The following is a 16,727-nucleotide window of genomic DNA, read 5'->3' as shown; positions in this document are numbered from 1 at the left end:
TCTTAATTGAACCATTGACATAATCTCTTCATCCAAACTCCATTTAAGAGTTAAGTTCAGTACATCTAAGCAGTATGGAAGTTAAATTTTTCTATGATGAGAGAATTCAGAGAATATGTATAGCAGCCTAATGGAATAGCTGCTTTTAAGTAGTCCTTCAGATACTGAACAGAGTTTTGCGTAACATTGTAACATTCTAGGCTTGTTTATGACTTTGTACATTTGTTTTACTACTGCCAGGTGCTAAGCTGCAAAAATGATTGCAATGGGTTTGTACTGAGCAAAGCAGTTAAATCAGTACCTGAAAAAAGTTAGTCCTGAAGCCTGAACATGCTGAGTGAGAAAGTACTCAGAACTGTTTCCTTTTTAGTCTGCTAGTTAAGCAATCTCAGCAGTTACTGCATTTGTGTCTATGGAGGAGTTGAGCTGGAGATGCTGTTTTCTCCCTTTGTTCCATCACTGAATTAGTGGTACATTTTTCCAGTTCTGATATTTGCATTTCAGAAAATACGGTGCACAGCAGCAGTGCTAAAAATGCAGAAGACAACAAAGAACTGCCAGTTAATCTTTTGAAGGGGCCCAGGAGGTGACTTAGGTGACTTGATTTTGGCCTGAGAGTTCCGGGAATAATGCTGGACTCTGAAGTCTGCGTGGGAAAGCCATGCCAAAATCCAGTGTTCAGAAGTGAGACAAATTTGGAATGGAAACAGAGGAATAATGGGGTTCAAGTGTGAGGAAAAGTGGCTGAAGCCACTTTCTAAACAGTTTCAGTTTTCATTCATGTAAAATTTGAGTTGGTAGTCGAAGTTTAATAAACACGACTTGATTTTACCACAAATTATTCAATTGAGAACAAATATTACTGAATACAATTGTCTGGCCTTTGTTATACAAGAGGTCAGACTAGATGATCATAATGGTCCCTTCTGGCCTTAAAAACCTCTGAATACATGAATAATTTAAAACCTGTCCTGCCAGCCCTTATTCGTTGAGGTGGCCATATTGAAATCCTTTGGGGACTACTCATGTGAGTAAAGGTTGTGGGATCAGGCCTAAAGTGAGTAATCATTATCACCTATGTTTAAATTCATTGATAAAACTATAAAATATTCACATCGAGTGAAGATAAGATCCTTTAAAATGAAAGATGTTGTGCAGTAATGTCCTATTTGTTTAAGCTGGCCATTATCAAAATGTTATAGAAAAATTTATTCTTTCAGTCTGCTGAAAATATTCGATTACTTTCTGGTGCTGTAGAGCAATATATGAACGATTTCAAAAATTAGCAACATGTAGAAAGTATCTTTGCTTCATCAAAACAAGAACAAATTCCAGCATTGTGGTAGATATAAGCATATTAAAATCGTTGTCGTCTCTGTGCTCTTAATGATCATTCTTGTTACGGTTGGTTGTGCTGATGTTTGTATGCACAATAAATCAGTTCTGCTGTTTGATCAGGACACTGACTGAAACAGGATTAAACTAAATATCAGCAGGTAAGTGGTGTGATTTCTTTCAGATCATCTTGAATTCTTGCAGCCAGGTGCAGAGGCCACGAAAGATTTCTAGAGGCTGCTCTTCATTGTTTTTCTGGGTTTTCAGGGCAGAAGCAGAGTTCCTTGACTCATTTTGACAGGAGTGGGAGTTCCTAGAGTTTGGGGCTCACTGGAGGTAGATGGAAATACCACCTTCTTTTTCTTTTTCTTTTTTTTTCCTCCCAAACTGGAATCTTACTATCTGTGATCATTTCTTTGGAGCAGGCATGACCTTTTATGGGCTCCCTCTTACAACGCTGTAAGATCACGCTGTTTGCCTATTTCTTTTCTGGAGACATAATTTATGTGCAAACACGGATTCCTGAAGAAGTCAGCTGGTGATTTGTTACTTCAATTATACAAAGTAATCATACAAAGTATTCAGTCATGGTCTTCTGTGTGGTTTTCAGATCCCTGTGCCTTATATAGTTCAGAGACTGTATTGCTAGGGTGCCCTACAGAATACACACAGTAACCGCATGCAAGAATGCTACGTGTAAGAGAACTTCTGTTCTGGATGGTGTTTTCTTTTAATACTTTACTATCTTAGCTGTGAAAGAGAATTGATGTGTAAGAATGTGTAACTGGATCTTTGGGGTTTTTACATAACCTAATTTCCTGTGAATGCATTTTCTCATAGGTCTGTTGTGAGGCTTGTGTCAGCACACTTGTTGTGAACGTGAGCCTGAGAAATGGGAACTCCCAAGTTTGAAAAAAAAGGCTGGCCGTTGTCCCGTTTGGGGTAGTTCAGTTTTGTTACATTGCCCTACCTGTAAAGAGCAGGTGTCGTGTAGCTGAGAAGCAACTTCATCAGCAACTGCTTTAAAGCACTTAGAGAACGCGTGTTCTTTGCAGCAGTGAGCAGGATCAGGTGGTTGCCATCAGAAGACATTTGTGAGAAATTACATCAATTTTTTGTATTTGATAACAGCCTGTTACACCGTGGTGCTACACGTATATCCGTGGCGTTCTTCTTGGCAGCCGTATTCAGTTTGTTAGTAACAATTCTACGTGCATTCTTCTATTTTCTTTCAAATAGAATAGGAGTGTTTACCTCTCAAGACTTATGTATTCTGCTCAGTGGTTGGTTAGAATTCCTAATCTGTAGCTTTGTGCTGAGGATGTCGCTAATGGAGAATTTATGCTTGAATTTATGATGAATTTGTAAAATGACTCATTGAATGCAGTCTAGTATTTTCTTTAGTGACTGGTGCAGGAAGAAATTGGACTCTAATGTTATTCTCTTTTGCTTTTTAATACTTCGGATTTCCGCAAAAGATTTTGTCAGTGAAATCCCTTAATTTTACAATGAGAGATGATAGAATTTCCATAATAGTGTAGGTGAATAAAAAGTGATGTTGAGGTCCTTTGCAAAAAAGGCAAAGAAGTTCTTTGTGGCAAATTTTTGTCTTTGCTTCTTAACTGTAAAATTGTGCTGCTGTCTTTAAACTGTTTGCTTTCAACATCATGAATTTCTTCAGGCCTTTTTCCCTAAGAAGGGACGGGAGTTGATTTTTAATAATACTTAAAATTCATGGAAGTCAGCTTATTTATTTTCTTCTTTAGTTTCTTCAGTGGCTGTCCTTTTTGCTTAATTTATAACATCATTGTGATTCATTTCTCCTTTAATTTTGTTTCTTGTCTGTGCCCAGATGCTGTTGAGGTGTCTGTAAAATCTTGCACCTAACTAGAAGAAATTGGAATTTTGAAAAGTCAGAGCTGTTTTTCCTACCCCTGATGAATAAATGCCTTTTTGGGGCTAAGCTCCAATGCAGTTCATTGAAGGTGTTATGTGGTTACGTGGGTGCTTACAGTTTTCAGTGTGGCTTTGGCGAGCTGGCCTTTTGTCTTTTAATGTATGATGTTTGTGTGAATGAGTTTTTGTGCTTTGCAATACGTTCTTACGAATGTCACATCTAGCCAGTTCTTTTCATGAACGTGAATAAAAATCTAATTGGAATACCATCTTCGTCATGTCCTGCAATCACAAAGTTTGCATTTGATAAACAGAACATTTTTCAGACAATCTGGTAGATACTTTAAAAAATTTTTATTTGCACATATTTTTGCGAAGGTTGGACAGTGAACGATGCAGGAATGACTAAAAAACCCATGATCTTGTCCCTTTATGTAATCAGTGTATATTTTGTGGGCACACCTTGTTAACTACCCATTGCAGAGCCTTATTGGTGTTTTTGAATAATTTGTTTAAACTGTGCAGTACAGATTCCTTATTTTAGCACTGAGGCACACAAAGGCTTCTTTTAGCAGCCTTTAATTTTGTACTTATGTATGTGACATAGCCTGTGGCTGTGATCTCCACTGTGAATCTGCAGTTGTTTTGGGATGAAAGAAGAAGGCAGCTGGAAACTCAGTAGCTACATCTAGCTGTCTACCTAGAGAAGGCCTTGATTTCAAGTTTATCTAAACAAGCTCGACTAATCCCAACTATCTGGGGGGATCCACTGTCAAAACAAGCAGCATGGCCCTAAGGCAAACACAACCATACAGAAATGAAGGCTGGGACTTCCAATACTCCAATGACTGCCTACTGGAGGCTTTTTTTTTTTCCTGAAAGAGTAAGAGAGCTGGAATTTGCATAATGCCTTTTCATTGGGAACTTTTGGAAAGCTGACAGAGGTCCAGCTTATAGCTCTGTAGCCACAATACGGAGTCTATAGGAGAATCCTTGAATGACCTAACCATATTGAAAGAAAAAATGAAAGCATCCAAGTATAGCCAAGTGAGTGTGGAAAAGAGGGCTGCTGCATTGTCTAACATCTGCTCTACTTCTCGTTAGTTTTGTTCTTTGGTATTCTATGTGGACTTTGGAGAAACCTAAGACAGCCTAACACGAATCCTATAATCTTCCTTCTGAATATTTATGCAGTGTGCCAGCCTCTAAGCTGTCCTTTGCATCTTCCTATTTCCCCCTCATTTTCATGCTCTCAAATGAGGCCAACATTTCAAAAGCTAAATAAATGTTTGTGAATGTTTATAAAAGATTTGCATAAATTTCTCCTTGTTTGACAAAGATCACTTTTTTCTTATGCCAGTTCTGAAATTTTTTAAAGGTTTCGGTGCTTGTCTTGACAACAAAGTCCTGCCTCGGAGGACAATGATTGCTGATTAAGTGGGTATGGGGTAGCAGCTGAATAGAGCATTTGAGGCAATGTGTAAAAGAGCCAGTCATAAGCCAGAATTATAATATTTAACACATGCTAACCAGTGGATACACTTAGCTCCATATTTCGGTGTGAGATACCTGTGCTGCTGACTTGGTGTGATGATTTTTTCAAACTTGATTTTTTCCTAAATAAAGTTGAAAGGAAAATATTCCTCGTCTTTAATTGCCAAATATTTACAGTTCTAGTTATCTGATATTGATGTTTCTTATCTGTACCAGTAGTGCAGTGTTTATGCACATTATTGGCCTTGATTTTAATGCTTGTTTATACAATTTTTCAGTTCTTCATGATTTGAGTGGAACAATTATTCTGATGGCAACCGTTGTAGATTTTCATTTTTTTCAACATAGCATGTTAGCTGAAATCCAGTTGTCTCAGAATAAAACTGATCTCAATTCACTTGGAGGGATTTTAAAGGCCTTTGCTCAGGACCCCTCTTTGCAAAATTGCTTAAATAGTTAGCTCAGCTTTACTTTCAGCTTTTTTCTACCAAAAAACAAGCAATAGTCATTTTTGTTCTTTTGTTCTATTAGTTGAGAGGTTGAAGTTGTCATTAAGGCAAAAACTAGAGCTACTTCTCTGACACAGTTTTTATCACATCTGCTAGGCCTGTGTCCCAGGAGGAGCTGTGCAGAGCGGTGAATTCAGCATAGGCCCATTATCTGCTGTTTTTGCGTATGTTGTAAAAGGAGTGAGACCTCAGGGAGGCTTGGAGCCTCCTCCCGTGTAATGTCCAAATCAGATTTGAAGGACTGGTGGCAGGAAAGCTTTGGCCTTGGGGTGTGAATTCTAAGAAACAGTCACAATTAGGTTTAAAAAATTCAGGGATTTTGAGCTTTATCGTGAAATATGTTTTTAGTAATGCAATGAGAAAAGTTTCCATCTGTGCACATATTTTCTGTGCTTAAAATATTTAAATGATAGCAGGTCCCAATGTACTTTGGAAATGTTATTTATTTCTTGCAGTTGATCTTATGGTGATTGTGTCTGCATGTGTTTGTTTTCTTTTGTTTTGAACAGCATTTTCCTGAGGTCAGTGCAGCGATGCCATTTCCCCCTCATAAGGGGAGAAGTGACTTGTAGGGGAAAAAAAAGCCCTCCTCTGGTCCAAGCTTTGTAATTACTCAGAAAGAGCTACTAGAATTGTGGAACCCTAAGCAAATGGGTGGACTGGTCCTGGACATTTGTGCTGACATACAAAGAGCGCTAAAAAAGTAGAGAGAAAACGAAGTTGGGACAGTATAATTGTAAATGATGCACCTGTTTCTTTTAGAGTGGAAGAGCTTTCTAAAGAGGTGATTAAAATTGATTCCCAATATATTTTGGTGATTATCAAAGCTATTAATGCTCAGCACTACGAGATGTAGAATGATACCAAATACACAAATGCAAGATGAAGTTTGATGTGTTTTGCGAGCCAAGGTTTTCTTCTTTTAAGAATGTGTGCTGTCAGTACTGGAAAAAAATGGATTCTTTAAAATGGAGGAAAATGGTGCTTTTATGTTTACTGTTCTTTGCTTTCTGTGATCTGATATCATGCAAAAATTGGAGCTCTTTGTTGTGACGCAGCCTTTCCATGCAGGATACCTTACTTTAATTTGAGAATTCATTTTATAAAGCTGTTGGAATGCTTCTGAATGTTAAGTACATGATTACATGGCACAATTACATAATTGATGAGATAATCTTTAATAATAGTAACTTTAGGACAATTTGATACAAGCCAGCATTACTAACAAATGCAAATTAACGTCTAAACCTTCGGAAGATGAGATTTACTGATCCCTGATTGTTACTGTTGTCTTTGTTAGTGGATGGATTTTTTTTGTTGTTGTTCTAGTATTACTTCCTTAGATCTGTATTATTTCAGTAAGACGCTGATGCAAGACTGCGTTTTCCTGGTCATTGTAAAGTAGCTGCTTTGTAGAGTGCTGTTTAAGGTAGCAGCAGCACTTGTTACTGAGGTGCTCCTTTTTGACGTGCATAAGGATGTTTCCTTTCCTAGGAACACATACGTGAAATTCTGACCAACTGCACAGCAAACAGGGTTTACGTTGCTGTAGGTTTTGTACATTTCCTTTCAGTGTTCTGTGCATGGAGTTGTTGCCTGTTTTAAGTTGGTTATTTGGGTGCGCTGACATCTGTTTGGAGTTCTTAATCCTGTTGTTCCATTGCAGTGGGTGATCTAAATAATTCTTAGCTTAAAATTATGCAAATAGATGATTTAAATTTGAAAGCAGTTTACAATTTTGTGGTAATAAGGTAGATTAAAGTACTATTCAAATTTAAAAATAGTTGAATAATGTTTTACTTAAATTCTTAGCACTCCTATGTTGTATTTACATTTTCAAATATTAACATTAATCAAAGATCAACATGTTCAAATTTGATTTTGTTTCTGAGCAGAAATAACAAATACACAAAACCGTTCAGTGGTGAATTTCTTTTAGTCCCTCATTTCACTTCATGGTAGCTTGCAGTAAGTTGCTTTGTTCTGTAGCTCTCAGCTAAAATAGCCCCCACAAAAGCATCTGCAGCTCAGGCCCAGGCAGAGCTCCATAGCCCCGCTCAGTGCTTCTGCAGCCCCTTTGTGCCCCTCCCTGCTCTCAGAGCTCCTTTTTTTCCTCCTCTGCCTGCTGAGGTCTTCCTGCAGCTTTTTGGGTGGCCCTCGGTGCAAACAGGATGCATTTCATGCTGGTTTCATGGATTCTGGTGGTATTTCTGGCTGCAGAAGACAAAGACTGCTTGCATTTTCCACCCTCTCTGTCCAGCATTTTGCTTATGGCAAACCTCACTTATACTTCCTCTGAGTGGAAATCAAGAATATAATCCAGTATTCATCTCTTTCATCACTGAGTCAGGTCTTCTCTCCATGCCAATGTATTTAGCAGCTTTCTTTTCCGTGTGCTTTAAAAGTGTATCTTGTGTGGAGTGTGAAGGGAGAAAGAAATCGTTTCAGAGACTGCCTTACCTCCATAAATTGCTGTGTGACACAAAAGGGCTGAACACTCTCTTCCTGGCTCATTTATTTTGAAAACTTTGCTACTGAAACCAAACTTAATCAATGAGCTCTGTGTTGTCTCCGATAAGTTATGTACTGGCTTTATTGATTGGGAAGGATTTTAGAAAACCCATGTGGGGTTTATAATGTCAGCAGTGTTTTGATTATGAAAAGAGTTGGAACCTTGGGACACGGAACCAGGTGGTGTATGTCCTAAAGCCACTGGTGACACGGCTGGGCTGAATCCCTCCGGGGACGCAGTTCATGCCCTGCACTTTAACTGTGTTGGCTGCCTGCTATAGATGCACTTTTTGCTCATTAAAATGTTAAAAATCAAACTGCATGTAAGAAGATTTGTGAAAATATAAACTTGGGGATTGATCCAGAAAACTGGCATGTGATACCCTAGAGACGTGGGTTTCAGCTACTGGGTAATTTGCGCTTATCAGCTGTGTGTCCTGGATTGTATTGTTTGGTTTGCTTTTCAGATGTTTTGTTTTAGAGGCATTTTGTAGGTTTTTCTTTGAAAAAATAGGCATAAGGGAATAAAATAAGAAAAAAGTCTATGGATACTACCCTTGTGTTTCATGTCAGGTAAAAACATGGAACGGATTATAAGATGCTGGCATGGAGGAGTTGTAGGTTTTGTTTTATGGTGGGTTTTTTTGTTTGGAGTCCTAAAGAGCGAATGTTTTTTTCGAGGTCGTAACCAATCACCTGAAGTTGGGTTTTACATAGGGATTGCCAAGCTTTAAAACTGAGCACTACTTAATTGGGGAAAAAAAAAAAGTATATTTGTATTCACAAGCTTGCTACTTGAGCAAAAATAGGGTCGGTCTCTAGTAATTGTATGTCTTACATGCAAAAGATCAGCATTTTTGCTAATTAGAGCCTAATTCTCTGTTGTAGTTAAAATTTAGAACTAAGTCTGTGATTAACCTGTACTAGTCTCAATCTTAAAGTTGTAAGACAACACAGATAGGTATTGGTATATAATGAGTGGCAGGTTTTGTCCAATAATGCAAAAACTATGTTATAATACCATTGCAGAGTCTTTATTAGAAAGGCAGAGCAGTGTATAGTGAAATAAATTCAATGTTTTTTCTCTTTAAACACACTTTTTGTTTTTAGGAAGCCATAAAAATTAAGAGAAGTGGAAAGAGAGTTTTGAGTAATACAGTCCATTATCCTCCAGTAACACAATGCTGGTGAGATGCAGACATGTTTTATCAAATAAGTGTTTATGCTGGCAGTTACAGTAAACATTCAAAGCTTTATCAAAATAATGGAGAGTACATTCTACTTTTATGTTATTGATGATTTGTTATCTGTAAACAATTTCGTTTCAGAATTGTGTGTAGCTGCTATGCAGAATGAAGTCAATAAATACATAGTCACTTTACTCTGCTGCAATTATAATTTCAGCTGGTTTACAATTCTGATTTTCTTTTTTGTGGTTTGAGCTTTCAGCAATGGGTAAAGGACAAGTGTGAAATAACTTAGATTTGTCCAGGTGCAGTTTTTGTGCATGAGCTATTGGAGTTGTGCAGGAGACTGTCAGTCCTTGTGGAAGTCAGGCACTGCACAAGGATGAATCCAGTCTTGTTAATTGAGTTCTTTACTATCAAGGCTTCTTGGATGAAAATGCGTTTCTGCAGACTTTACTCTGAAACCTGCATGGATGCTTCACAGGTTTCCTCTGTTAAAATTGAAAGGAGGTTTTTTCATTGCTTTACATGCCATACTTCAATGGATTCTTTCTTGTTCTTTAAAAACAGAAGGTTGTTAAATAATCTATCAATAAACTGTCAAGAAGTCAAAGTTTCCATATCTGTTTCTGCATGAAATCTAAAGAACTTGCTCCATTTTAGTCGCCAGGAGACCTCCGAAGAATAGTTCTGGAGCAGTTGAGCTTGAAACCATTGCTAAGAATGGGATGTGCTTGTTTGAATTATGTAGGAGGAACATGTTCTTGCAAGAGAGTCAATATGCTTTCCGCTTCATTGAATAGGTGATTAGATTGATGTCGTTTATTTGTTGAATGGTGGCATTGGTTTTAGAAGTAAATGAAGCGAAAAGCATCAATTTAGTTATTGGTGATAATTTATTGCTATGGCCAGAAAAGTGTTGAGTTTATCAGGTTTGCCATCCAGTCAGAATGATCTTGTAGCTGAAATCAGAAATATATGTGATGTTACAGGTCCTGAAGTATTTCACTGTGAAGGAGAGTGGATGATGAACTGGCTGGTAGTAGGTCTGCAATCTGAGTTGACCTTTATGGTGGATTTTGTAATACAAATTGGAATATTATAGAAGGACACAGTGTGAGCAGATTACTTCTGTGTGTGAATGCAGCTATTTTGGTACATGTATTTTTTTGCTTCTTTAATGACTATATTCATTTAAAGGCGTGCAGTGGAAGGTGATTTATTAAAATGTTTTTAATGTTCTAATTTTCACAGTCGTGCTTTTTTTTTTTTAGATCATACGTATGTTTAAAAGTTCTGTGTGTGTGGTGCTGTTTTGCAACATTTAGGAAATGGTTTGTAGTTTAAACAGTTAGTATTTCTTTTAATACTCGTTATTTTAATCGGTCTTGTAACACTCACATTGTCTTTCTAATAGCAGCAGGCAGTGTTAAACATTCCTGCTAGGAGACCTATTGGCTTTATCTTTTGTTATTTATCTTGCTGATGTTGGGAAGTATTCTCTAATCCCCCAGACCTCTGTTCCTAGGTAACAGTCAAAAGCTGTGCCAGCAGAAGTGGTCCTGCCAGGCCAAACCCATGTGGGTTGGTGTTATTCACTATGATCCATATGGTCAGGGTAGAGATTGTCCCTAGAGAAGTGTTAACACTCAACAACCCAACCTCCTCCTATCCTTTGGAGAATTGCTGGATGGCTCCTGCTGCCTGCCCATGTGTGAATCTTGATTAATTTTTCATTTTTAATGAAGTTTGATCATGTTTATTATTTCACATGATTGACTGCCTGGTACTCCTTCCATGTAATTGATAAAGCCCATATTTCTTCATCTGTCTCGTCTTTCTTCAGGGCAAAGTTGTGAAATTGTGTGATGTGGTTAATATTAGATTTATTGGTCCCATTGGATGTATAAATTATCTCTCTTTTTCTTTTTTTTTTTTCTCTCCACAGGAAGTTCTACAGACTTTGACCAAGTTTTGTTTCCCCTTCTACATGGACAGGTAGGATGAGATTTTCAAACTTGACAAGAAAATGAGCTTCTCATAAAACCACTGCAAAAAGTAAAAAACATAATGTTCTTAGTGTTCTCTTTGATTGACTGTGATTAAAAGTGCCAAAGTGCAAATCCTAGTCTCAGAATCCATTTGTCCTGGAGTTTTCATGGACGTAGTAAAATAAAAAAAAAAAAAAGTTTGAGCTGTTCAGTGGCAGCCACAAAAATGTGTTTTGTTTTACTTCTGTGTAACATTTGGATGTGAAAACGCTTGGGTAGTAATTGTCAAATATGCATGTTCATGTCAGAACTTCTTTACATCTGGATTTTACTTCTCATTTGCCAAAATTTGGGAAGAATTCATAAAGTGCTTTACCTTTCGAGGCCTCGATCTTCGCTCGAATGCTGATGCCTTCCTTGTGACTTCTTAATTCCAGTTCTAACTTTTTGAAAAATGGTGGTCTAGTTTCTAATGGACTGGAGAAGAACCGTAGCTGACTGAGAAAATTTCTTCTTGTGATTTAGGAATTGTCAGAAATCTTGTAGTTTTTTAGATTGTTAGTTTTGTTCTTACTGTAAGTTAGGTCTGACGATTTCATGGTGAGAGCAAGCGTTCAGATTTTGAAGTGCACTGCTGCTTGTGCTGCATAGGAACAGCATTTCATTGGTTAGAATCACATGTCTGAGGTCAGCTATGTGGTAATCTGTAGTTGGAGGAAGCTGAAAGCTTGAACAGATCATGAAGGTGATAATGTTCTCTCAGCCCTCTGGGCAGTTCCTGCAGGTCAGGGTTGAGAGATGCTGGTGAGGCACTGCTGGCAAGAGCTGACACTGCCAACACCTCTACTGTACCTCATTTGTACATAAAAAGAGAATTTGAATATCCTAGACTGTCAGCAAGAGCTTCTTAGCTGATGCTTGTTGACTTGAGTAACCTTCGAAAGCCACAAATTCTCCTGGTAATTTGGAATCACTTTTTACTGATCTTTTTCCCTTGCTTAAGTGGAGGGATTGGGGAAGTAGATGTAGATATTTTTCTCATGTGCATGTTTAGAGTTGCTCCCTTCATACTGTGGACACGTTTATGGTTGTAACATGTAGTATTATTGTACCTGGGGTTTTGTTATTGTTTTCTCTCTTTTTTTCCTCCAGAGATATAACATTTTTGAAAGATAGAAACATTGAAAACCCATATGGGGTGCACATGAGAACTTAATGAAAAGTATGTCTCACTTCTGGATTCAGCTTTTTGACTGAGCATCACAGACTGACACAGAAAAGCCAGCCATTTTGAAAACTAAGAAGGGTTTGTGGTCTTGGGGTATACCTAAAATTTAGATTAAAAGATGTCTTAAGTTGCACCTGAAAGAGTTGTCTGCCACATCTCTTCCTTCTTTTCCAAGTGCAAAAATCTTTAGGTTAGCTGGAAGGAACTTACCAACTTGTTGCAATTGGGTGATAAACAAGCTTCTCCCTGCCGCGAGTGAAGCATGTTTTTTTCTCTCCTGTTCCATAATTTTAATTGTCAGCTAGAATGCTTTTCTGCACACACTCTGCTCTTGGCCTTGTTAAAATTAAGCATGTAATCCTCTTCTAAAACACCATAGTAAAATCACCATAGTAACATTACATCCAAGCTTTACAGATAAAACTTAGCACCAGTAAGGGATTTTTTGGTATACCCTACCAGCTCAGTATGGTTTATGGAAATGCTGTTCTGTTGACAGTTAGAATTCTGCAGGATATTAGTACTCACGCTAATTCTCGGGGTACTGAAATGCTCTTAAGTGTCTTTCTTTTTGTCCTCCTGTGAATATGGAGCACTTAGTGCTGGATGGGTCCAACCTTTCTTTATGAAAGTCTATTTTTCTTCATTTTCTCTAGATATTTGCTTGCTTTTAGGGCTCATTACTATGATAGCTAATTGGCCTGAAATTTTATTCTGTGTTTTTTTGTTGTTGTTGTTACTGAGTTGTAAAGATGCACATGCAAATTTTATTCATGTTTTTCTGTTCTCACTGAAAAAACAACCTGAAATAAGTGTTAATTTCATATCATTATGAGAAATCAAATTGAAAATCTAAGTCAGCTAATAATTTTATTAGTCACAGCTTTCCCACTGAAAAATCAGCATTTATGTTAAGTAGTAAGCTTACATCTCTGCAGTATAACTACATCTCAGCAAAGTGGCAGGTGAATTGGCTTAGTTTGAATGGAACTTACCATCACCACACGAGTGTTCGATCAACTTCAGATAGATGTGGTGTACCTTAGATATGTCTTTCATTTTGTTCATAAACAGCATTCAAAAAGTATTGTGCCTGAACGTAAAGCAAATTTTTTTGATGTGACCATTCTGAGCACTTACCTGAGTTTTCCAATCCAGCTAGATTTTGCTAGAGTGATACTTCCCACCGGGGTGTGAGTGGCAGCCAATATCTGTGAAGTTATCAGCTCATCTGTGCTGCTCTTGAAGAGCCTTTTAGATCCTACAGATGAGGCAGATGACTTGGAAAAATTGTTTTAAAGTCTTAAAAAATCATGCCTACAGTCATAGCTGGCTGTAGTGCAGTATGCTTTTGATCCCAGTTATCTTTTCCTCCTTTGCACATAGTATGTTCTTTCCTTTAACTGATTGCAAAGCTGCTAGAGTAAAGGAGAGTCCTCCGGCATGGGCAGAGTTGCTGGTCACTGAGGAATGGTCTACACAGCATACTTACAGAATTGGTAGATAGATGCAAGACTTCAGTAAGTCAATATCCAAGTGTCAGATAAGCTCAGCATGTTATTTATGAAGCATTGTCTTGCTCTTAGAGTAAACAGATTTTCAAATGAAGAATAATATTTTGCCTGCATGACAGAACAAGGGTTTTGTTTGTGCTGTATGTACTGCTTTGAAAATAGTTTATCCTTTTTTGTTTAAAGATAAATGCATTGTTTAGTATCATCCCACACTAAAGCCACTTGCATATTTAAGTTTTCAGAGGATATGTATTTTCTGATTTGATTTCTTGGAGGGAAAAACAACAACAAAAACACAACCTTCTAGTAAAAGAGGAGATGCTATGGGACTTGCATACTTGGATTGGTGGATACCTTTGACTTGAAGTTAGCTCAGCATTAAGTTTTTCCTTTTTATTCTCTTTATTTTCAGCCATGCAGTTAGCCAAGTTGGACAGAACTTTACATTTGTCCTTACAGACATTGACAGCAAACAGAGGTTTGGGTTCTGTCGCTTATCTTCTGGGGCCAAAAGCTGCTTCTGTATCTTAAGGTAAGTCTGTGGTTTAGCTTTTGGCAGACAGGGAAACAGTGTTTTGACTTTGCATTGTTACACTGTAATTATAATTTCCAGCTGTTCAAAATTACTTTCCTGTCTACTCCAAAGTCACTGCTCTTTTGCAGAAGTGCTGCAAGATGTCTTGCACTTTGAGTTCTTCTGTAGATAATTATATTTGTTTGTAGTCAATTTTCTTGAATTAATGATACAGAGGAAAAAAAAATCAATGTTTCTTTGCAGTAATTTGTTATGAGATTGCATAATGACATGTTATCTTTTGCTGTCAGAACTGATCTTGGTAAGACATTTTGTGGACATTTGTATATGCAAGTTTTATTAACGATGCGTCTGCTGGTAGCGGAGGAAATGTCTTCAGTGCTGATGCTGTCTGTGTTCTGAAAGTTTGTGTGTATGAGCTTTATGTTGTCCTGCTGAGGGTTTTGTAGTGTTTGCCATATACAATGGATGGCTGAAGGTGGGAGCAATGCATTTTGTGTAGTATAGACTAAGAAGTTCTAGCCCAGCTTTTATGATCACCTATGGACATGTTGAAATAGTCTGTGATTTTTATTTACATTTTTCACAAGAATTGATGCAGGTACAGTAAGGTTTCATATCTATCCATATGTTAGTTCCATTAAAAATTCTATGGAAATAAAGATTTCTATCTGCTACCCTGCCTTTGTTTTTATTTATTGGTTTTTTTATCGATCCGTCTTCTTCTTTTTCATGTTTTGGCGCAGTGACCTAGACAAAGAGAGTTGAGATTTAGCTGTGTGGAGAGCCAGCCGGGTGACTGGATGGTGTTGAAGCAGTCAGGAATGAGGACCCTGTTCTCAGTGATTGTAAACATCTGTCTCAGTTGTTTCTGTTTGTTCTTCACATGGGAGAATCCAGTGTAAGAAAGAGAGGATCTTGTCCTTGGCGTATGAGTTTTGCATGTGGCACATGGCAGAACGGGACCTTCTTATTGAATACGACTCCTGGAGTATTTTGGAGACGTTGTTGCAAAATATAAGAGAAGCTGTCCAGTGCAAGGACATTTCTGCCTTTATTGAGTTGAATCCAGCAATGCTGTGAAATAGTTTGATTGTTGTGTGTAATTTAACATGAGTACATTTGTGCAGCTTGTGTTGGCTCGTGACTTGTAAAGATATCGACTGTTCACTGTCCTGTACTGCAGCATTACACTGGCAGCAGGGATCTGCTAACTAGACCTTCATTGCTAAAGTCTAGCATTTGGAAAAAATAGTGTGAAGTCTACCAAAATTACTGATTATCTGTGTGGGAGGAGGGATGACAGGTGCTTTGTCAGCAGTTTCTTTCATTCCATCCTTTCTTCAGTATTTTCAACCATTAAAAGCTATGGCGATGGCAGTCCAGCGTTGTGAACCAGATATGGAAGACAGAGGTATTTCCCTAGTTCCTCTATGCAGGCAGGGAACTGATTCGCTTGTGTGGGGAGTGCCTGGTTACATAGAGTAACTTTTCTTGATTAATGATGAATAAAAGGGTAGATACAGTTTAAGAAATGAGTCTAAACGTTTAGTATGAGTCCATTCTTGATCTCTCCTGGATAAGAGTTCTTTGCTGTCAGCTCCCTTATGTTGAGTGAGTGCCAAGAAGAAATGGAGGAGTTATGTTGTAGCTAAATGCCTTCTGCTTCGAATCATACCTAACATAAAGAAATAAAAATTAAAAACTCAACCAACTAAAAGAAGCAGCCAAAACAATGCAGGAACAGCAGTAGGTGAATTGGGATTCAGCTTTATTCCTGTTGTCTCATTCTCCTGTGGACTAATGAGAAAATGAAAGATCGTCTTTAATGCAAATGAATGTAAGTTTTGTAGGATAATGAAGAATATAAATAAGCATCGTATGGATTTACTCTCTCTGTTCCCAGAACTGCAGCAGCCATTGTTAATGTGAATCTTCTTGGTGTCCTTCATGAATGAAATTAGAAATAATTAGGATTATGCAATTCTATTAATTTAGTTTTAATAACAGAGTTACTTTAATTCATAAGGATGCTGCTGTGAATGGGTGCATCAAAATATGCTGAAGCAAGTGAGAATTTTATGGTAAAAGCGAATGAAGATGAAAAGAATGCTTCTTGGTGTATTTTTAAATTATAGGTTGTTTAAAGTGTGGGAGTGCGTGTGGTTTCCACTCTGTTTTTTTTCTGCTGACAAAATGATTGCATTTACACCTGCACCATTTCAGCCTAGGCAGACCTTTCTCACCACCAGCAGTTGCTGCGTAACCAGTGGACTCTGAGCGCTAAGCCCAGCAAATGCATGCGATCCTCACCAACAGTCTTGAAAACTTTTTTGACTCCTCTACTGAAGCTTCCTGCCTGCTTCAGCACTTTTGAACTAGTCTGCTCAATTTTCCTTCTAAACTGTTCCTGAGTTTAAAGTATTACATTGCCTCAGTGTACTTTGTTGGAGATTGCTGGCAGCATTCTGTTAGAATTGAACAAGCTGCGTCTCTGGTAGATACTCAGTGGAAAACTGGATGTCTG

General features: G+C 37.8%; 1 protein-coding gene across 12 annotated transcripts in view; it reads left to right on the top strand.

Annotated features, from left to right (window-relative positions):
* DENND1A (DENN domain containing 1A) overlaps positions 1 to 16,727 on the top strand; it is a 170,900-nt gene that overhangs the window by 32,343 nt on the left and 121,830 nt on the right. For 11 of the 12 annotated variants that reach the window (XM_052668120.1, XM_052668130.1, XM_052668122.1 and 8 more), the window contains 2 exons: positions 10,881 to 10,930; positions 14,078 to 14,197. In XM_052668120.1, coding sequence (XP_052524080.1) covers positions 10,881 to 10,930; positions 14,078 to 14,197 — 170 coding nt within the window. Of the gene's footprint in view, positions 1 to 10,880; positions 10,931 to 14,077; positions 14,198 to 16,727 lie in introns of those variants that run through there. The other variant, XM_052668129.1, reaches the window with a different exon arrangement.

This window comes from Tympanuchus pallidicinctus, unplaced genomic scaffold (genome assembly GCF_026119805.1).
Source record: "Tympanuchus pallidicinctus isolate F22 unplaced genomic scaffold, pur_lepc_1.0 scaffold8, whole genome shotgun sequence".
Classification (NCBI taxonomy): Eukaryota; Metazoa; Chordata; class Aves; order Galliformes; family Phasianidae; genus Tympanuchus; species Tympanuchus pallidicinctus.
The sequence above is the reverse complement of the archived record's forward strand: the minus strand, read 5'-3'. Positions and strand labels throughout refer to the sequence as shown.